This window comes from Sturnira hondurensis, unplaced genomic scaffold (assembly GCF_014824575.4).
Source record: "Sturnira hondurensis isolate 20B ecotype Veracruz unplaced genomic scaffold, ASM1482457v3 Scaffold0020642, whole genome shotgun sequence".
NCBI lineage: Eukaryota > Metazoa > Chordata > Mammalia > Chiroptera > Phyllostomidae > Sturnira > Sturnira hondurensis.
The window spans coordinates 5331459-5353713 of NW_028093273.1; the positions used below are offsets into that span (position 1 = coordinate 5331459).

Below are 22255 nucleotides of genomic sequence, written 5' to 3' on the forward strand. Positions count from 1 at the left end.
GGAATGAGAATTATGCTCTAGGCATAGGAAGTAAAATAAGCCTGGCAAAATGAGGGCAGTCTATGGAAAGAATTGAGAGCGGTAATCACAACTCTGAACCTCTTGCATTGCATAACAAGAGAATTTACTGGTTTTTAAATAGAAGGGACTATGTGATTAAGCACCGAGGAAGATTTAAAATTATTTGAAAGAACAAACTTAAGGTACCAATGGCCAGTGTATGGAAACCATGCTGTTACACTTCTTTAAAGCTTCTGTAGGCTTGCTCTTATGGTCGGCGGTCTCCACCGAGGGGCAGTGGCCAGGGGTGCCGCCGGGCATCCTGTCGTGCCCGGGCAGCCCACTCCCAACGAGGGGCCGTCCTGCCGAAAATGTCAGTGTCAAGCTCGAGAAGCCCTGATTTATATTTTAGAAAGTACTCAATTGTTTGTTAAACCACTGACAGTCAAGTGGGCTGTTAATTGGAAAGAGACATTCAAAATTAAATTATTCAGAACAGCCTCAATTTACAGATATGGCTTGAGAGCCTAATTATCTTGTCTTAAATCACACAATTTACCAGAGCCCATAATTTTGAATAGATCAAATCCCATACCTAAAGATATGATTCTAGGACCAGTTATTAATGTATTCATTTTATTAATGTGTACTTATACTATGTGTATATTATATATATTTTAATAAAGTCTCTGATATTTAGGTAATTATATATCATTCTCCCTTAAATTAAGTTCTTTTTAAATTGAGATATAATTGACATATAACATCGTATTACTTTTAGGTGTACAACATAATGATTTGATATATATGTTGTAAAATACTTACCACAAGTTAACATTCATCACCCCACAGAAACAACCTTTTTTTTCTTGTGAGGAGAACTTTAAAGATTTACTGTCTTAGCCACTTTCCAATGTACAGTACAGAATCACTAACTTTAGTCACCTCTGTCCGCTTCACCTCCAGGACTTTATTACCTTGTAACTGGACGTCGATGTTGCTTGACCACCTTTGCCCATCTCACCCACTCTCCTCCCCCTCAGATCATTTAAGTTCCTTCCTATGAATTTCACAGAGAGAAGAATAGGGGTGGCGGGAGGGGCCTGAGAAAGAGCCTCCTTAAGTCCGATGGTCAGAGGAGAGAGAGGACCTAGGGAAACAGGCCAGGTGCCTGGCTACTCGGAGGCCGTGATGTGGCCCGGTGTCTTCCCTGACACGTATCAGGAGTTGAGTATCCTATGTTTTTTGAATCCTGTCCAAGCTGAGTTCATTGAAAAATATTTAAAAATAAATAAAAGTTTGAGGGTAGAGGGATGCCATCAGGTAGCTCCCTTTAAATCAAAGTTCTGAGGAAGTTAACACTGAAGAGGAAAAGCATATTTTTAGCTTTTTTATAGGTATTTAATTTAAATTATAATACTCTTCTATTACTGCAACCATATAATCATAACTTTATAATATTACAGCAAATAACATATATGAAATTTTGTGATTTTCTAATAGGTTTTTCATACTTCTTGTGTACTTATTTCCCAGCACAAAATCACTAGGGAAACAACTGTTATCTCCTGTGTTCAGTCGGGGACTCTTAATAAGTCTTATTCTCAGGAATAATCCAACCACTACATGCCAGTGACTCTGTAGGTACCAAGTCTAAAAAAAATTACAATAATGATTCTCATCATCCTTTTGAAGAAAAGTCTAAAACTTCAATCTATTTGCTGGCATTTCTTTCTGTCCTTTTGTCTTTTAATTGTTTTAAATTATTTATTTTTTTATTTGTTTTTACAAAGCACACTAAGATGCTTGCCAGAGTTAAGGGAAGATTCCCAACAACTTGGAACTAAAATTTCACATATTTCATTTTAAAAATATATTTTATTTATTTGTTTATTTATTTATTTAGAGGGGAAGGGAAGGAGAAAGAGTGGGAGAGAAACATTAATGTGTGGTTGCCTCTCTCATATCCCCTACTGGGACCTGGCCTACAATCCAGGCATGTGCCCTGACTGGGAATTGAACCGGCGACCCTTTGCTTCACAGGCCCATGCTCAATCCACTGAGCTACACCAGCCAGGGCCTAAAATTTCACATATTTTAAATAGAGCATGGGCAGAAGGGTGCAGGGGAAGGTGAGTGTAAAAGACATACAGAAGGTGGTGTTTATAGGAGGACAGGTATGGATAATTTAATTTTTGACTTTGAGAGAGAAGTATAAATGTCTAAGTGTCAAGGTAACTGTTGAAGAATAGAAATAGGATGTATAGCTTTCAATGACTTGAGAAAAATAAGGGAAAAGGAATCCAGGTGAAACTTGCTCAAAAGAGAAAAAAAACTATTTTCAAATATAGATGGATACGCTGCATTCAGATCTTTCTATTTGGGAACTGGGTTTGAATGCACCACATTTTCATGCATTCTCTAATTTTTTTCTTTTTAAGGCCTGGAACCTAGTATGTATCAGAAAATGAAAACTAAAGAAATTGAACGGCATGCTGTACAAGTTGGTGATTATCTAAAGCAGCCTTATGAGGTGAAAACCCTTTATTTGATACTTGGTAAAATAAGCATTCATGCACACCACGTAACTCTGCGACTGTCCGTTTTAGCTTTGTTTCTCTTAATTGGCTTCTACGTGTTCCATTTCAATCTTTGCTTTAATATTTTCTCAGTTTTTTCCCTCCCATCTCCACACTGGATCCTTTCCTGGTTCTTCTTTATGCAGTTTGTCTAGTTGCCCAATAATTTATCCTGCACATTTTTAGCATGAAAGAGAAAGAACTCAGGAATTTTTGAAACTGTTTTCAAATATGTGAAAGCTGCCACTTGGAAGTAAAATAAGGTATTTTCAATACGCCTTTAAGCGGTACAGCTAGAATCAACATGTAGAAGCAACTGGGAGACAGATTTCAGCCCAGTCTGAGGAGGGCTTTTTAGCAAGTGGAGCTTTCCAGGGATGGAATGGTTTATCTGTGAAAGTGCCAAGTCCCTCACTCAGCGTGGTTCGTCAGACAGGCCGACAGACCTCCCTGCCGCTGTGTGGGAGGGGACGCGGGCATCGCAGGGCAGAGGACCCTCGGTGTTCCTGCAGCACAGGGGCTCTCCTGTTTCGCAGTCTCTCTTTCTTACCATCTACACAAATATGCCAGCTTTATCTCCCGGGTTGAAGTGTGATCTAGCTAGACTAACTCAAGAAATCTAATTTTGGTTTTGTTAGAACATTATCTGTACGCACATGAGAACTATATACACATTATCTGAATGAACGTATCCTAATGACCTCGGATGTTCTCATAGGAATGTAACCTGTGAAAGGTTTTGAGAGCAAAATGTCAGATTACCTGGAGGTAATTGGAGGCAAGGACCTGTCGGCCCTGTCGGATGCTGGCTCGGCCACTCCGTAGGTTGCAGAGCTGTGCACGTCAGTTAACCTGTGGGCTTCAGTCGCTCACTCTCTACAATGGGGCCAATGCATCTTATGAGATTATGGCTAGTGGGTAACAAAAATAACCAGTGAAAATGCCTAAAGTAATGCCCAGAGGGTACTAAGTGTTAAGAATAATGGTTGGATCTGAACAGGAAATGGAATGAGATAATTTAGGGTAAAGTTGTTCTAAATACTCAGCTGAAACAGTAACAGACTGAGGACAGGATGTAGGATGTAAAATGACTGATGTTTCCTGTCAGCACTGACCGTCATCTCCCATGTCATTAACTGACTTTATACGTTCACTCTCATTTCTGTAAACACCCTCATCTATTACGTTTGCTCTTTGCTGACACCATGGAAGTAATTTCGTTCTGCTAGAGTCTGTCGACAACAGATTGAGTTACCCAGATTTTGTGCTAACATTATGCATCTTTCCAGGTTTCGTGTGTGTAGTACAAGACCGATAGCGAGCTACAGGAGGGGGGCAAAAGGGCTGTCCTTTCCAGGGAGTGCGTTCTGCAAGCATGTTACTGGGAGCTTGGGGTGGGAGAGCATTGGGTGAACATGTCATGACCTTTCTCTTCTGCTCAGGGTCTGCATAGAAGCTCTTGGTGGAATTCCTGGAGCCCCAACCCCAATAGGAGTACCCTGTGAGTATTTCTGAATGTCTGTCTTCAGCATCATTGGCTTCTCTTTGTTTGTTTAACCTGACTGGGAACATAGGTCTAACTTGATCAGAAAAGGAGAAAAATAGTGTTTGTCCCATGATAATATATTTTTTTTGTTAGCAAAAAATGAAAACCATTTATTCTCCAAGTTTCCCTGTTACCAGTTATAAGATCTCATCTCAGTGCCTTTTAAGAATATAGTATTACTATACTCTTAAATATAGTAAGAATATAGAAGCAAGTACTACTATGACAAATAAACCATTTGTCTTTTTATGTCAAAGCACACATAGAATAATCAATATCATCCTTTTTTGATAAGATTATGAAATACACAATAGAAAGTAGAAACGAAGCTGTCTTGCTTAAAGAAAAAGACTGAGACTAAACACCTGATTTTTTTTCTTTAGTTTTAAGAATAATTATTCTTTAACTCTTTCCTTTTGGTTTATGAGGTTGATCTTTATTTATTTATTTGTTTCTCAGTAATATCCTAAGGGCTTGTCAATGCAGTGACTTTTTGAGAAGTATGGAGACAGAGAGAGAAAGAAAGATGGGGGGGAGGGGAGGCGAGAGAGAGGAAATAGAGAACTCACATGGTTGTAGACTTGAGTAGCCTGCAGTTTTATTTATTTAGAGAAATAACATTTTAAAACAAAACAAGCGAAGATCATTTTGTTTTATTTGTAGTGTTTTCTGGACTTTTCCAGTTATGTCACCAGATTCACTATCCATAGGAGCAGAATTGAAAACCATCTACTCTAACGAAGGGCCAACCATAGGAGCAGGTGGAAGGGGACTTTCAGTTTGCAGTCTCCTCCATTAGAGAGGACCTTTTTTCTGGAGCTCCTGCTAAGGTCTCTCTGTGCAAGCTGCCTCTGGACTTAGAGCACACATGACTTTCTTCTCCTCAAGTTTCTGTAGTTTGTGCTCATGCAGAGCAGTGGGTTATTGCAGCATGAAATTAAACAATAATTGTAATTGTACTTTCCCCCCCAAGGACCTTAAATACTGGAGATATTCTTTGAATGCATTTACTCAGACTTGCCAGTGGCCACTTGTGCACTTGAGCAGGGCAAGTAGCAATTTAAAGAGAGCTCATTTCAGCCTGTGAACATTTAGGGGCCATGTGCGCTAATGAAACTGATTTGTAAGATTGTCTGGAGACATTCACAGACTCATTTGTAGGCATCTGCTTTGCGCAGTTCAGGAACCCTTTGGTTCAATTGATCCAGAACAATACAAGCACAGTTAAATCTTATATATGTTGGGTGATCACACAGCTAATTAAAACCAAAAACCACAACTGCTTTTCAGTTAGCTCAGGGCATGCCTAGTAAATGAATTACATGCATATCAGCTGCTCATTTTTTTAGTAAAATAATTACAAACTATTGATAAAGGTAGGGGTCAAAGGTAACTGATACTTTTATCTCAATGAAATGTATACACACATACATACATCTATGTATAGACTCTGTATTGTCACTGCTCCTGTATCGTCATATACTTTTCCTTCTATGATCACTGAACAATGTAAACCATTATCTAAATGACCTTAATTTTGTTGCTAATTTTTCAACAGGTTGAGAAGTTCAAGTGGAGTCAGCAGTAAGTCTTTATACTTAAACATTTTATTTTTTGTCTTATTAATAAGGTTTACTGTTTTGTTGAGATTTTTGTAGTTCTTGAAATTCTCTGTGACTTTTGTCTATTATGCAAAGTAGAAAGTTCAGTAGCAAAGTACAAAGAGTAATGTCTTTCTGCAGATAAATCAAGGCTGATGTCTGGTTTAAAATCTTTTGAATTACACCTGTGTTTGGTGGTGGTTTCCCAGTTTTTGCTGTGAGTGAGAGTATAACCACTGGGTTCATTCAGACGGTCTGACCTCTCCTATTGTAACCTTTTTACATGTTGCCCATTAAGAACCACTCATAAGGTCAGGTATGGATACCTCTTCCTGTGCGTTTTCAGCAGGACTCCACCCCAAATGGCTCCGTAGGGCTCAGTCACGTGAGATAACTCCCCGATAAAACCTCTCTCAGTAGCGAATCTTAAACTTCACCAAATGCTAGGAGCTTGCTTCCACACTCTTCATGCTTTGGTGCAGATCAGGTACCTCTCTTTTTTGTGGTCTTGTTTCACTCCGCTTATTGGGTTTTCAGTGTCCTCTTTGCAGCCAGTTCCTCCTCCTCTACTTACAAACAAATTTAAGGCATTTTTAATACAAAAGAAGACAATCTTTTTTCTCATTTTACCTAGCTTTTAAATTGCCACTCTTGTACCTCACCTCCAAATCAATTGAAACAGTATTAACATTGGCTTGTCAGACCACAGCGCCTGTTCCCATTATCCTACTGAAACTCCCAGTTCTAACACCTGAAGTCACATGACCTCTTTTTAGTCTTCATCAAACTGGTGGCTTTTGATGACTATTTCATCCATTTTTGTAAGTTTCCGTGAGACTCTTCTTCCCTAGTTGTTCTGTTTCTTTGTTGGCTGACCCTTGGTCTCTCTAACGGGCCCCTCTTCCTTCACCCACGGTGGGCACCGTCGTCATTCCCAGTGCCTCCCCCTCCAGTGCTCTAGCCGTCCGCTTGGCCTGCTGACTCTGTTTCCTGCACCCTGACCTTTAGAGGCTGTCTGTTTTGCCACATACCCCACTGCTCCTGCCGGAAAGCCTCCTAAATAAAAAGTGCCTACGTTCTTTGCCCTTGATGTTGTGTTAGCATTGCGGTTATTTTCTCTCCCTTTAAATTTGTTCACATTGCTGAATGATCCTTCCGAAGGATAAATCATCATTTACATGAAAACCTCCTATGGTTTCCCTTACCCTACAGGGTAGGCTGCAAATTGCTTAGCCTTTCTCACTGATCCTGAAAGACTGGCCCAGTCCACATGTCCAGGCTTGTGTTCATGGACCCTTTCATCCACTATTTCTGCCATGAGGAATATGTCTACCCACTATAAACACCTCTGTGTGGTGTCTAGAAGGCACCTCAGACAAAACGCTGCACCTTGCTTCTCCTTCATCTGAGGACTGGTAACTCCATTCATCCAGTTGCTGAGGCCAAAGTCTTGTAATCACACTCACCTTCCATTTTCCCAAGTGTTCATGTCTAGCCCGTCAGGAAGTCCTTCAACATATATCAAGAATCCGATCTCTTTGCTGCCCCCACACACCGCTCTTCATCCCTTACCTGGATGCAGGATGACCTCCGAACTATTGCCTTCCATCCATTTCCAGGAACAGCCAGAAGAGTGCTTCTAAACTGCAAGCCAAGTCAAGTCACTCTTCTGTTCAAATGGTGTTTCATCTCACTCTGTAAAAGCGAAGTCCAAAGAGTATCCAAGGGCCTATTGATCTGCTCCCCCTCCTCCAGATCTCCAACCCCATTCCCTCCCAGCACAATCCACTCTGGCCATACTCTGCTTCCTAGCACAGCAAGAAGGTCCTGCGTCAGGGCATTTGCACTTGCTGTTACCTCGGCTGGGAATGCTCTCCATTTATCCCTGTGAGTTGCCCCCTCTTCCTTTAGGTTTATGCTCAGATTTTGCCTTTCCAAAGAAGGCTTGCCTAACTGCCCTATATAAAATGGCAACCTCCCTATCTCCACACTTCCTAACACTCTTAACTTGATATATGTGTAATACACTGTATACCCTATATATTTCCTTTTTGTTTATTTTCTATTTCCCTTTACTAGAATGTAACCAGAGACTTTATCTGTATTCATTACTGTTATTTCTCTTCAGCAGAGACCAGTATCTGGTACATAGTAGGTATTCAATAAGTATGTACCGAATCGGTGCAAACGAGATCTCTTAGCTCCTTAAGTGGTAAAGTCAGGATTGAGACTCAGCTCTGTCCAAGTTGATGCCCATGCTCTTTAACGTATTTCACACCATTTGTCTAGGAAGATTTCATAAGCTTCTGTACCCACCTCTGTTATATGACCTAGCAAACTGCATTGTGGTTGCAGTTTACATGCCTTTGTCCTCACTAGTTCACATTTGCCTTTCTCTAGGGTGGGAGACATGTCGTATTCACATTGGTCATGCCAAGCATTACCTAGAGGGGGAGGGGGATACTTTTATTATTATTACTAGATGAACTCTGAAGGGAAGAGTTTTTTCTGCTGATCCTACTTTTTGCCAAGCACCCCCAAAGGAGGGGGTTTTTGTTCCTTTTCTTATCCAACAGCAAGAAGCCAGAGAGATCTATGAAATTGGGCTCATTATACTGCTTACTCTACTAGGTATAAAGCAGTTATCACCAGGAGACTGAAGTTCTCCACTTTAATTTTGATTTTATGAAATGGGAAAATGGTTGCAAAGGGTTTCTCTGGAGCCTTGTAATTGAGGACTTGAGCGCTTGACGGAGAGCCAGTCACACTCACGGGAGGAGATCCCAGCGCACAGCCCTCTGTAACCGAACAAACCCCTCGGGGCCACCTTCTCCACCGGCTCCTTTGTTTCTGGTTATACCCCTGAATGTGTTTCCATCATTTTGTTGTCACTTCAGGTCAGTGAAGTGGTCTGCTAATAACTAGATATTAATAATGTCTTTATATGGGTACAGGATCTTGGTAGGGAGCTCAGAGCATTGTGCTTCTGGGATGTCATGAAGTGTGATGGGCAGCCGAGTGCCTTCTGCAACCCAGAGGCATAATTGGTTCAGAGGAAATAGATCTTTGAGGCTAATATTACCTGTCTTTCTTCAATTCCCTATATAAATATGTTTGGAGATATTGCATTGATGATTGGAAGCTGTCAGGATACCATGCACAATAATGTGGTTAAAGAATATTAGGCAATCTTTTTCGAATACCGAGAAGCCATTCTGATTAACCTGTTCAGTAATAACTGTGAAGGCAATATATTCAGAAGCATGTATTTATCTCTAGCCAAGTAATTAAAATGCCAATCTTCTCTATAATTTCAGAAATCTCAGCATCCTTAAAAAGCCCTCCAGAGCCTCACCATCATTATTCAGGTAGGATGCATGTACACATAGACATGTCAACTGAGTTAAACATCTGTGATTCTGCATTTGTAAGCAGAAACAGTGATGAATTTATCGTATCGATATGGCTTCCAACTTAAAAAGTTGTTAGCTCTAATGAGAAGAACATTTAGATTTCTCACCTTGCCAATGACGTGGGAGAACAAAATTTAAGAGAATTTAGATTTAAAAAATGTTTTAGTGAGCTCCTATAGTGAATGGGAGAGATGACCTTGAGATTGGCAAATTCGTTACGAGCTCAAAGGCAGCCCAAAGGTAGAGATCTCCAAATTTTGGATTAGGGAAGAGACCGGAAGAACTGAGAGCGGTTCTTTAAGGGAAGGTTTCGTACCTTCCTGGGGCCTTCAGTGAATGTGATACTGGACGAATGCTGATCCCCCAGAGTAAGTTCAACAAAGACACCTTGCAAGGGTGTCACTAATCAAGATGTCAAGGGCCTGGACTCTCTGAAGCAACATCGATTCACTGTGCTTCAGTTGTCTTTGTTTCAAAGTGGGAGTCAGTGTCCTTGCCTTTCCCAAGGAACAGTCTGTCAGGGAGCTAGTTGACCATTATGAGGGAAACACTGAAATGCAAAGCAGTGTTGACAACCAGTGGGACTCGTGCCGTTGAATGGTCTTCTGGGCATCGTTGCTTGCAGCATTGGATGAGATAACACACAGGCAAGCTTTTCCACACTCTACATCTCCGTACACGAGGAAGAGTTAAATGGTAGGATAGTTGCCATTATTATTCCGTCGAGGACTTGCATTTGGGGTCCAGTACTAGACTGCTTATCCCGAATTGTCCTCTGCAGTAAATAGAGTTTTAGGGGACCCCAGACCCCAGGTTCCAGGCTCTCACAAGTGGGTCTTGTAGCTCAGCTATAATCCATTACTTTGACTCCAGCTGTCAACTTAAGAAAGTGTCTGGTGAGGAATACCATGACTCATATTGATTCTGATCTCTGAGGATACGGCTCTTAACAAGAAAATGCAGATCACTTGCTTCTAATTAGAACTGGTCCTCAGCTCTCTCTGGGAAAAGAAGGTGAACTGTGCAAAGTCAACAGTAGGTGTCTCCACAGTCCACTGTGCCTTAGCTTTCCTCTGGAAAAGAAAAACCAGGGCAGGAAGACCACAGACGAAAATGCCATTTAAAAGAAAGTTCCGTATACGTGTGAACGAGGGTGTGATTTGTTATTCTGGAGGGTGGAAGTGATAGCCCTACCTCAGACCATGTCATATAATCTCATAATCTGTTCCTAAAATGGAGATATCCTGCTTAAGGCATAGTTTAAGTACCGCATTATAGATATTATTTTTGATAAAGGTAAAAAATAGGTATCTTTGAAATGAAATATTTTAGTATTACATGTGTATATTAATGTGGGGAGGCTTGCTGTGGACGTAACCCACTGACGCCTACTCAAAACAGTGACTCTTTTTGTCTGCAGCCATTGAAAGGAACAATTTAATGAGGCTTTCTCAGACCATACCGTTCACGCCAATCCAGCTGTTTGGTGAGTGCCATGTCTACCTTCAGGAGGCTGTGCCCAGGGCAGAGGCATAATGTATCAGTAAATCAAAGGGGAAAACACTTTGCTTCACTGTAGTTGAAAATTTTGTTTCACGATGGATGCAGTTTAGTGAGATTAGTTTCCTAAAACAGAAACTCTTGTTAGCTGCCCAGCTAGCTTCTAGGGTCAAAATCTGATCCTATGGGGATCGGAGCAATAATGGGCAGCATTTGGGGGAAAAGCAACAACGTTGCACCTGGCATTCAATGATTTAAGGCTGAGAGTAAGTAGGGAAGAAAAGGACCAACCAAGGAACCAACCACGTGCAAACACAGAAGAAAGTGATAAATGTCAATACAGCAAAAGCCAACAGGCATCCGAAGAGAATTGCTTTGTATATTGTTTTTTGTTTCGTGTAGACTAATTGCTCTTAGCTCAGAGAGCAAATGTTATTTTTAAAGGCCGGGATAGTAAAGAAAAACAAGCTCACATTAGCCAGGGCCACCGGAGTTTCTCTGTCCAGCTAATTGACAATACAGCAAGAGTCCCTACACTGTCCTAAATCTTGATGATCCTCACACTCATCACATGGGACAGATCGGGGGCTTCTGATTGGTGACCCGGATGCCTTCTCTTTGCACTTGGCTCCTCAGCTGGTTTTGCAACTCAGTTAACTCTGTTGCAAACCCTGTAGGTATTTGGAACTCCAAAGGGATACTCAGTGGCATTTATCTTGGCACCAAGAATAAATGCTTGAAAATATGTTACTAAGCATTTGCCAGACGTGTTTTTTAGTAAGCGGTTCAGTGTAAGAGTGAGCAGATAGATTCCTTTCTTGGTAAACTAGTGCAGACATGTGAAGCTGATGAAAGGAGAAAATGAAACGTAGTGGAGGCAGACATCATGTGTAGAATGTTACTTCTGTTATGAAGGATCAAACACCGCAATTAGGTGGGATTTAGACGGCCTAAGAACTGTTCACTGTTCCACAGCCTCAAAGTGGAAACTGTATAGCAGGTAAAGAGCATTTTGTGTCTAAAATATTTTCAGTGGGATTGAGCTTGTACCTGAGGTTTTAGTTCACATCAGACAGGTTAACACAGTTAATCTTTACAGCCCAAAAAGGTCTTTGTTACTTGCACTTTCATTCTACTGATAAAGATTTAAATAACTTATGTTAAAGCACAAAGAAAGGAGGGGGAGTCTCTGGAATATAACTCTGCTCAACTCAACTGGATTAAACGTACATCCTCAACGGGATGGGTGTTATCACCCTCAAGGGAGCAAAAACATCCTTTTATTTTTATGCATAAAACATATATACACACACATACATACACACAGCACATTAAATGGGTATACTGTATTTCTTTGGTATAAAAATGTCATGGCAGGGGCAATTAGAAATAAAAAATGTCCATTAATGCTCATAAGTGGGATGAGAATGAAAAACATAGGTTAAACTCTCTCTTTAGAAGTATTTATGTTTAACTACTTTGATTTTGTTTCCATAGCCTTACTGCTTTGATTTTGTTTTTGTCCAGCTTTAGCCTACAATGAGAAAAACTTAATTCTTGGTGCTTGGTCATTCTCTCCTTCTCCCTCTTTACTAGACAGTGTAAATAACATGGCCAGATCCATGTCTTTATTTTCTACTAGTTCCTGTGTAGGTGTGATTCAAATTCTCCTCTGACCACTTGGAAAACTGGACTGATTTTGACTTGCTGTCTAGGATGTCCTTCCCGTCTCAGACCTGGGGCCTCACTGAGCCCCTCGCCCATGCTTTTCCTTGCAGCAGGAGAAGAAGTAGCTGTCTACAGGCTGGAGGAGAGCTCCCCTCTGAATCTGGACAAGAGCATGTCTTCTTGGTCCCAGCGTGGGAGAGCGGCAATAATCCAGGTGCTGTCCCGGGAAGAGATGGACGGCGGCCTCCGCAAAGCCATGAGAGTCATCAGCACCTGGTCTGAGGACGGCGTTCTCCAGCCGGGGCAGGTTTTCATCGTGAAGTCCTTTCTTCCTGAGGTTGTTCAGACGTGGCACAAAATCTTCCAAGACAGTACTGTGCTTCATCTTTGCCTCAGGGTAAGTCAGAGACCCAGGGCCCAGATGTACTGGTCAGACAAGGAGATCAGGCTACACCTTGACCAAAGGTCATTTTCTTCAACCCAAACGAGAGCCTATTCTTTTTTTTTTTTGAAGTGGTGGTATTTTGTTATTTTTGTTTTACAGAGCTTTTGCTTTAGGAGTGGGGAGTGGTGGGAGTTGAATAAGACTACATCTGGGAGGCCTTGAGTAATTCTGCGATCATTAATTGGTAGTAAATTGGATCATTAATTGACAGTAAAGCAATATTTTTATCAATGCTCCTTATAGGAAATTCAACAACAAAGAGCTGCTCAAAAACTAATCTATACCTTCAACCAAGTGAAACCACAAACCATACCCTATGTACCAAGGTGAGGAATTATTGTGCCCTGACCCTTTACTTGAAGTAGAAATTTCTATCAATTCTTCTAAGCCCTCTTAGTCATAAGAAATACGAGGCCTATGGGGTGGTTCCCCCAGACTTTATTTTTGGGTTCTTCTTTCCACAGTTCTGGAGACAGGTAAAAAGAGAACTAGGTGTCCAAGGGACACATAAATCACCGAACTAATGTGAGTAGGAGAAGGAACTTCTTGGGGGGGCTGAGACTCACCTTGCTCCGTGAAGAAGGCGGATCCTGGGTGTGGTCACCAGTGGCCGGAAACATTATGGCGGAAAAACATTTCTATTTTAAGCATGGTTTCTTCCTCAATGTCTTATAGAGATTAGGGACATTTAAAGAAAAAACTTTCTTTTTTTTTTTTTATCCTCACTGAGGATACACTCATTGATTTTAGAGAAATAGGAAGGGGAAGAGGGAGAGAAACACTGATGTAAGAGAGAAACATCAGTTGCCTTCCAGATGTGCCCCCGACCGGGGATCAAACCCACGACCTTTTGGTGTATAGAATGATGTGCCAAGTAACTGAACCACCCGGCCAGGGCAAGAATGAACTCATATTACGTTCACTTGAGTGTCTGAATATACTTGCATTCATTTAGTAAGACAGGTTGAGTGCCGAGGACTTACACTAAAGTTTTATTGTTTCACTTGTGAGGAATGTTGTAGCACAGGGCAAGAAAAGTTGAGTTTGGTACTCATAAAGGAGCTGGAAAGTTTCCTCGAAGAGAAGGGAGGTGGGTAAGCGTGGGAATGCAACCCCTCCCCCTCCCCCTGCCAATCTTTGCATTCCATGGAAAGGCAAGGGCATGTGCATCGAGGCTGCATCAGACCAGAGTTAGATGTTCTCTCCTGCTGCTGTTTGGTAATGTAAGCCCCACCTTTGCTGCCTTGTGAGGAATCATGGCCTCTTTTCCCTCCTCATAGGTTCCTGGAAGTTTTCTTAATCTACTGCCATTCTGCCAACCAGTGGTTCACCATCGAGAATTACATGACGGGGGAGTTCCGGAAGTACAACAACAACAATGGCGACGAAATCGCCCCCAGCAACACCTTGGAGGAGATGATGTTGGCTTTCTCTCATTGGACCTATGAGTATACTCGGGGAGAACTGCTGGTTTTAGATTTGCAAGGTGATTGCTAGCCTAGGACTTGATACAATAAGCAGGAGGCAAAGTGCAGGAAAACACTGAGCAGAGATTGCTTTCTCCACTCGTGGTCACCTGCATTTGACCTCAGCTCTTTCTTTACTCAAAGCCATGGTTGAGGTCTTCCAGGGGAGACATTCAATGGCATTTTTTTTTAAATTTGAAAACTAGAAAATGATATTTGTTTTTTGAATTTATTTATTGTTTGTGAAATTGCCCTAAGTGGGAATAACCGGACAGGTATCTCAGGAGATCTTGCGAGAACCAGGATGGGGAATGTATGGAGTTGTTCTATGTAGTGTTGAGGGGAGGTGGGGCCATTTACATCAGACATCGTACAGAGTGACAGTCTCGAGCACCTACTGTGTTGTTTCCCAGGGAGATCAAAAGAAAAATAGAGGCAGATGACTAGCTGCCTAAAATTTAAAGACATTTCAAACTGATCTAAACAGAGATGGACTTTTACACCAGATTTCCCAGTTTTTGGCTTCACCTTGGACTTATGCTCACAGTAACACTGAGGTGTGCATTTATGCACACAGGAAAGCTTAATTTCTCAGCATTCCTCATGATTTTGAGCTCGTTGCTCCAGCAGTGTATAGTTTAGCTGGCTCCTTCGCTGTGTGCCTTTATATGACAGTTCATGAGAGTGCAAACCGGGCCTGAGAAGACACAGTGAGCTCTTATTTAATGGAAGCCTTTGATTAGTGCATCTCCCCACGATCAACGCCTCACACGCGACTTACAATCCTGCGGCACGAAGCAGAGTATCTCTCACAGGCTTTCCTTGCAGGGACAGAACGAAATATGTATTAGGGTCAAAGTTTAGTCCTTGGGCTCACTGACTGGGGCTTTGGTTTTTAATAAGGGATTTAGCCCAGGAACTTTCACAGAAGTTATCTCATTTAATCCCAGAAACAGCACCTCAAGGTAGGTATTATGGGGAATTTAGGCCCAGAAAGTTTAAATAACTTGCCCAAGGTTGCACAGCTACTTAATGGGGGGAGCCAGGATGCAGGCCTAAGCTGTTTGACCATCTAGTCTTTCCTTTTCACTGTACTATTTCTGATTGCTTCATGAGTTTCATTCCCATAGGGCATAACCGTGCTATGGTTCATTTAAACAGATTGAGCCTTTTTCTTGTTTTCTCTGACTTTCCTACCTGTCCAGTCCTGGGATTATGTGCTGAAAGCCAGGCTTGGAAGGCCAGGGACAGTTGAGACAGGCTATCTGGGGCATTGTGAGCAAAGTCTAGTAAGACCGCAAAGCCGTTCTGATTGAAGTTTGTGCCATGTGTTCCAGGATGTGTACATTCATTTTAAACTACACCGAAGTCCTTCTGTCCTTTCAGATCCGTGCTGTCCACAGGTTAGGCATTTAACCCTCAAACACAATATTGCAGGGAGCGATGTAAACAGAGTTAACACAGTCGAGATGATGCATGTTTTAAACCAGCAAGTACACTATCCAAGTGAACCCAGCATGCTGATGCCCAAGGCATCTGCTTTTGTGGCTCATTTTGGGAAGAGGCTGATTGTTTTCATCTGTACTTGAGTGTCTGTGCTTTGAGTTTGGGGTGGGGTTGTTTAAAAAGCAAAGAGCAGAATTGAAAAAAACAACCAAAGAAAAACTTTAAGGAATTAATGATGACTCTTCAGTGTGTTTTGTATTCCACTTGAATAGGTTTTTGTTTAATGATGTTTATGTTTGGGGGATTCTTATGCCTCTTAGTAATCCGACGTGACATTAAACAGAACAAATGCTGCGTTGGTAGTCTGAGGGGAAAAAGGAAATTAACTTTATTCTTTTACTGAGCAATTATGTGAATTGCAGAAATAAGCCACTCCAAATAAACTATGTCAAAACACTGACCTTCAAAGAAGGGAAGAGCGGACCTCATAGATTGAGCGTGAAGAAATTGAGATACTATTGGAGAGTTTTGGCTAATTGGTTAGGCCTGAATTTATGGAAGAACACAAATTCTATAACAGAAATTGTAAGCAGTTATATTTCTAGTACTGCTGGCTAACTTTTATTTTGCTCTAGACACTTGGCTAAAGGCTTACACATCTCATATTTAATCCAAACCAGGTTGGAAAGGAAAAATGGGAAGCACATAATGTTTTCTTAAAATATCTTAATAATTTGGGGCTCAGTTTTGTTGATTAGTTTGTCCACCCTTTGGAGAGATGACCTGCCTCATCTGGGTGGTGAGGGGTGGAGGCTGGGAGTCCCGGGAGCAACTGTTTGGAGGAAGAACCCTGGAGCGGTCGGTTGCAGTGCTGACATCTGACTCCTGGCTTTCCCAGGAATCAGCTGTGTGACCTGAGAGTGACTGCGCTGGTGCCTCTTTCTTCATGTATGATTGTGGAAAATAATATGTACTTGATTCATAGGGTTGTTAAGGGGTCAAAGTGAGACGAGTTTCTGATGCATAGTAGCCCTCAGTAAATGCCATTGTTGTTAGCGTTAAGCTCTGTGTGTCTCTTTAAAGGGGAAGTTGATCTTCAGTTGTGAGCAGTCTGTTCTCAGCTGGGTGGTCCCAGTGGAGCTGCAGAGACCTGGGCTCCAGTCTCTGTAGAGAGAAGCCCCAATCGATCGACTCAGCTCGCGTGGCTTCCCGTTGCTCTGAGGGGAAGCGGGATGGGGACGTGCTGGCAGTTCAGTGTTTTCTTCTCCTCTGTACTTTCTCCCAAGGGACTGCCGGTCATTAACCCAGGGAGGCCACCCCAGGCCGGGACGCTGCATTGTAAGGAAAGGCTTGATCAATTTCCAGTCCTATAATTCTACTATAGTTTTCTATTCTCTTCCCATTCAACATCCTACATGTGAGGGCCTGAATCATTGTCATTATGCTTGAAATCCAACTTTTATTTCTCTGCAATGGGAGTTAAAAACAATTGCATTTTGAATTACAGTGGTTCAGAGTATTTTTTTTAAAGCTCATTATATTTGTCAAAGAACTTCTGGAGATATTAGATTTCTTTTTAATTCAACAAAGCAGTTTCCAGAGTAAGTCAACATTATTGACTCAACACCGTCATCCTGAAATTCTGCTGCTGCGAAGGAGGCAACTTCTTCCCACAGGTGCAGATTCGCTGATTATCCCAAGGTGGTTGGGGTCGGAATGTCAGCTTCCCAGTTTCTCATCAGGGCTCGCTGCAGAGTGCCTGCAGAGATATTGTGATTTTTCAATGTGAAAATGTCTTATTTTCTCTCAGGTTTTCAAATACCTAGGAGACGACATGGGTAGGATGAGCACCGATGTTAAAAGTTGCCTTTCGGGCAACTCCTGGGTAGTGGGGAGAGGCAGGGCGGTTGGCGGAGCAGGGGGTGCAGCGTGATTGGTTCTCAGGGCTGCTGTCTGTTGCTCACACATTGCAGAGCCCTTTCTGCCCCTTGAGGGCCCCCCAAAATGTGTTTGATAGTTAAGCCTTGAACTGCCTGGTTTGGTTTAGGGGTACAGATTTGTGGACATCAAACCCTCATTCTTATAGCAGAATATAGTCATTCAAAACCCAGCACTTTAGGGAAATGAGATAATCAGAACATGACAGGGGTAAAAAAAATGACTTTCACTTTCCAAGAGGTCCTTATAGAATAGAGATAATAAAAATAGCAGTTGACCTTTTTTAGCACCTTCTGGATCAGACATTTTTCTAAGCAGTTTGTATACAATAGTTCATTTAATCCTCTGGGTAACCCTGAAAGATAAGCCTCATTATTATTCACACTTTCAGGTGACCAAACTGAGAGTCAGAGAGATTAACAATGGTGTCCAGGTCACACAAGTAGAAAGTGAGGGGGATGTGAGTGGAACCCAGGCACTTTGCCTTTCTGCCTGTGTGACAAGCAACAAGATTTAAAGTCATCGGGAGCTGATGTGATTTTTGATAGTCTTTTTTTTTTCTGATAAAGCTTCCTTTCTCCCAATCAATATGACCTCTTTAGGCATTGTGAGTATTCCCAGCTTAAATTTATAGTTTTCTCAGCCCAAGGCTTTCATCAGCCCTGGAATTTTCAGACTTAAAGTTAGGTCTGAGCTTTAATGTGTAAAGGATTTTGTCGCCTTTAATCTCTCTGTTGATGGTGCTTGGGATATCAGTCTGTTTCTTTCTGTTTATTTACTACGTAGTTCAAAAAGCAGGGTCTCTCTAAACTCTTCCTTCTTATGTCTGTAATAAGAAAAGTATAAAGAGCCTCATCCTATGACTTTTTCTTTAAAAAGGATAAATGACGAGCAAAGCACATTTTACACATTTGCGCTTAAGCCTGTGCTAGAGCCTAACTTTCCCTTGCCCCGATCACAGTCGGTGTACAGAGAGATTCTGTGAGGGCACTCTGAAGCATCCCTGTATCGCATTCAGAGGGTCGGTGGGCTTTGATGAAAGCAAATCACACCTTCATTTTCACTAACCTATAGCTGAAACTCATCGTGTCTCTTGCTTATAATGGAGACCGCAAACCACAGTGGTGTTAGCAGAACCCGTGACTGTGGGCAATTACAGATATTAACACGGTACCTGTGTTGGCAGATATCTCCAAACACTGTGCATATTCATTATTGGATGGTGTGAGAGTCACTAGACTTGTGCTTGATTCTATTACTTTAACATATTAATAAAGAAGCCAAATATTGCAATACAACAATTAAAAAATGGTTTAGTAACGGTACTTCAGTATCACTGGTTTCCTTTGTGATCATGTGTATTTAAGTTATGCATTTAAAACAGTATTCTGAGAAGGGGGTCCCCTGGCTTCATCACACTAACAAAGAGGGTCATGGCACAAACAAGGCTGAAAACCCCTGTGTACGTGAGTGGCTTCCTTCCTAAGGAAGTCAGTTTTTTTAGGGGAAAGGTCTACAGGTTTTAAGGATTATGTTTGCTTGTGAAAGGTTTAGCACAACCTTTCATATGGTAAGAAAACTATAAATTTAAGCTGGGAATACTCACAATGCTTAAAGAGGTCATATTGATTGGGAGAAAGGAAGCTTTATCAGAAAAAAAATAGACTATCAAAAATCACATCCGCTCCCAACCTTTCAACCTTATATATGGTAAAATATACAGACCATAGCAAAAATGTTTTTTTAAAAAATAGTGATTAGAAAACAAGTTATTTTTTCAACTAAATACAAATACATAATATTAAGTGTTTTACATTGTTTTAAAATAATATTTCCACAAAGTTGGTTTCTTCCAAGCAAAGTGAACCAGTGCTGATTAGGGGATTATTCCAGAAACCGGTGGGCTGTGCTGTGACCCGTGTGGTCAGCTGGCCTGTGAATCGTTACACTGTTGGAGGCTGGTCCCCTCGTCACTTGCATTTTATAACAGAGATTCACTTTGGGTGTTGATCTGGTTTTGATAAATGTTAGCTTTAATTTATCCTTTTATGCACCGGTGTCATTTTTTACAAGGTAAATTTTATTGAAGAATAACATGCCGTGTTCAGGATTGTGCACACAGCATTGTGCCTACTTCCCAAAGGATTTTAGCAACTGAACACAAGTGTAACCAGCACCCAAATCAAGAATTAGGGGGACTTTGTGTTCTACTGCTTTTAAATTATATATATATGCACACACACACAGAGCACTTGATGTGCGTCTTTGATGCAACCGAGGTTGTGCCTGCAGAGCCGCCCCGCCCCTTGCCCCTTGCTGAGCGCTGATGGACTCTGTGGAAGGAGACCAGGCATCAGTGGGAGGGGCGCCAGCTTCGGCTCAGCTTGAATCCTGGTATCACACTCTGGACTGTGTAGCCTCTGACAAATTGCTTAACCTCCTTGAATATCAACCTACTCATTGGTAAAATGCGGACATGAGAAGGCTAATACTTTTTTATGATTGCTAAGAATTGGAGAAAATAAAATTAGAATGTCTAGTACATTCTAGTTTTTGAATTAGAGCAGTAAATGAGTGACGGATGCCACTATCAGCAACTGTGAACACACAACTAACCCATTCACTTGGGGCCTGCAAGTTTGTCACAGTACAGAGGAGGGTGTGGGAGCTGCGTCAGGCAAAATCATCAAACATGCCCAGGGAACTTGTATAGTGCTGTTAATTCTCCTGATGTGTAATTTCTTGCAGGGTAGATAATAGGTTTAAAGAAAGACAGTAAAATTGGATTATTATTTTCTTAAAATCTGAGAAAGTAAAATTCCCGTTTGCAAAATGAATTTTCTTTCTTCTTTGGAGGTGTTGGAGAAAATTTGACAGATCCATCTGTTATAAAACCTGAAGACAAACAGTAAGTTAATTTATGATGTTATCTTATAGAAAATTGCATTTAACACATTGTATGTGGTTTCTTAAAAATAATTCTTAAACATTTGTATTTCTTGTCTAGATCCTAGAAAGGTTTTGAAGCAGTTTTTATCTCTATATCTATATCTGTTTCTATGTTTTAAATATATACATAGATATATCCAATGACAATACAATAAAATAAAATAAGATTTAAAATACAATAAGATTTTAAAGAAAGCACAGGGAATGAGGGCAAAATCAAAATATGGACTAGCATGAGACGCAGTCTGGAGTTAAGTTAGTGCACATGAATGGAAATCGTAAAGACCGTGCAATAGCCACAACTTTGTTGAAAATTTGACTCTGAGTTTTCTCTGACCCAGACAAAAGAGAAATATGGGTTAGTGCAGCCTCTATAGGCTTTGATGTGCAAACAACTAATGTCCTAGCAGAAGCACAGTTTCTTGTCTGCACAGAGGGGCCGTTGCATGTTATCATGGGCAGTGTCTCCCATCACATGCCTGTAAAATGAAGCTGAGGGCAAAACCGCTTCCGTGCACTGCTTTCTGCGCACTGCTCGGTCACGGCAATTCCGTGAGAGGCCAAAACAATGGGGCTTAAGCATGGAGCATCAGATTGTCTTTTAATTAAAGACTAAGGTTTAAATTATGTGGAAGGTTGAGTCATTTGCCTGTCCTTTGAATTCCCATGGCATTTTGTCCCATAAACAGACTTTTGGGAAGCCTTGGCAATAAGGGCCCGAGGCTGTATTCTTCCGTGAAAGGTGGAGTCGAAAGAAAGAAGTGATGGTGTTGATTAAGGACTGATCAGCGTGGCAGGCGGCAGTGGTTCTCAAACATGACCTTTCATCATCATCACCAGAAGAGCTTGTTAAAACACAGATTGCTGCCTCTGGCCTCCCCGCCCCATTTTCTGATTCCGTGGGTTTGGGGCGGGGCCCAAAACTAACAAATTCCCAGAGGACGCTGCTGCTGCTGCTGCTGCTGACCGGGAGACCACACTTGAGTGAGAACTGCTAGCCTACAATGTTTTTATTTCTTAGTTGTTCTGAGTGTCTGTACTCAGCTCTGGGTTGTAAAATATATAAAACTATAGACGTGGGAAATCCTTATGCAATAAAATCTGAAAATTTTACTTCCTCTCCCACAGGACTCACAATGTAAATATTTACTGCTCGAGTGCTCTGTTCTTTTATGGAATGATGTGATCTAAATAGGGTCTCACCTATAGGCTTCTATGCAAAGAGGTCTATCTGCAAGTCTCAGCTCTGTGTGTGTACTCGGTGAGAGCTGGGGAAGGTGAAGGTGAACCATACCTGGGCCTCCAATTCCTGTGCAGTTCCACCATGCATTTCTCATTGTGACTATAAGCGTACAGATAAAGGCTTTGTTATTTTTCACTTTAGCAGAACTGAAAGTGTTTTTAGCTAAGAATATTATTTCCTCAGGAGCCCTGAGTGCCCAAGATTTTGTGGTAGGAACCTGGTACTAGAAGTACTTTCTCTATAATTTTGCAGTGAAAAATTGTGCATATGTAATAAAACAAGTTTATGTATGCTCTATCATTTATTAAAGTTTGACTTTTGCATGTGCCATTTAATATGACCTGAATATATCCATCTTTTAGAATATAAGATTATATTATCCCACTTGACAGTTGAGTATTTAATTGCATTCTATAGGCCAGTGGGTCTCAATTTCTATTAAGGTCACCTAGGAAAATTTA

General features: G+C 41.3%; 1 protein-coding gene across 8 annotated transcripts in view; it reads left to right on the forward strand.

The window, feature by feature from the left end:
• TRPM6 (transient receptor potential cation channel subfamily M member 6) overlaps nt 1-22255 on the forward strand; it is a 150696-nt gene that overhangs the window by 121968 nt on the left and 6473 nt on the right. For 7 of the 8 annotated variants that reach the window (XM_037030310.1, XM_037030308.1, XM_037030313.1 and 4 more), the window contains 9 exons: nt 2442-2533; nt 4022-4080; nt 5684-5709; nt 9044-9094; nt 10560-10625; nt 12418-12704; nt 12996-13078; nt 14033-14238; nt 20459-20510. In XM_037030310.1, coding sequence (XP_036886205.1) covers nt 2442-2533; nt 4022-4080; nt 5684-5709; nt 9044-9094; nt 10560-10625; nt 12418-12704; nt 12996-13078; nt 14033-14238; nt 20459-20510 — 922 coding nt within the window. The remainder of the gene's footprint in view (nt 1-2441; nt 2534-4021; nt 4081-5683; nt 5710-9043; nt 9095-10559; nt 10626-12417; nt 12705-12995; nt 13079-14032; nt 14239-20458; nt 20511-22255) is intronic. The other variant, XM_037030309.1, reaches the window with a different exon arrangement.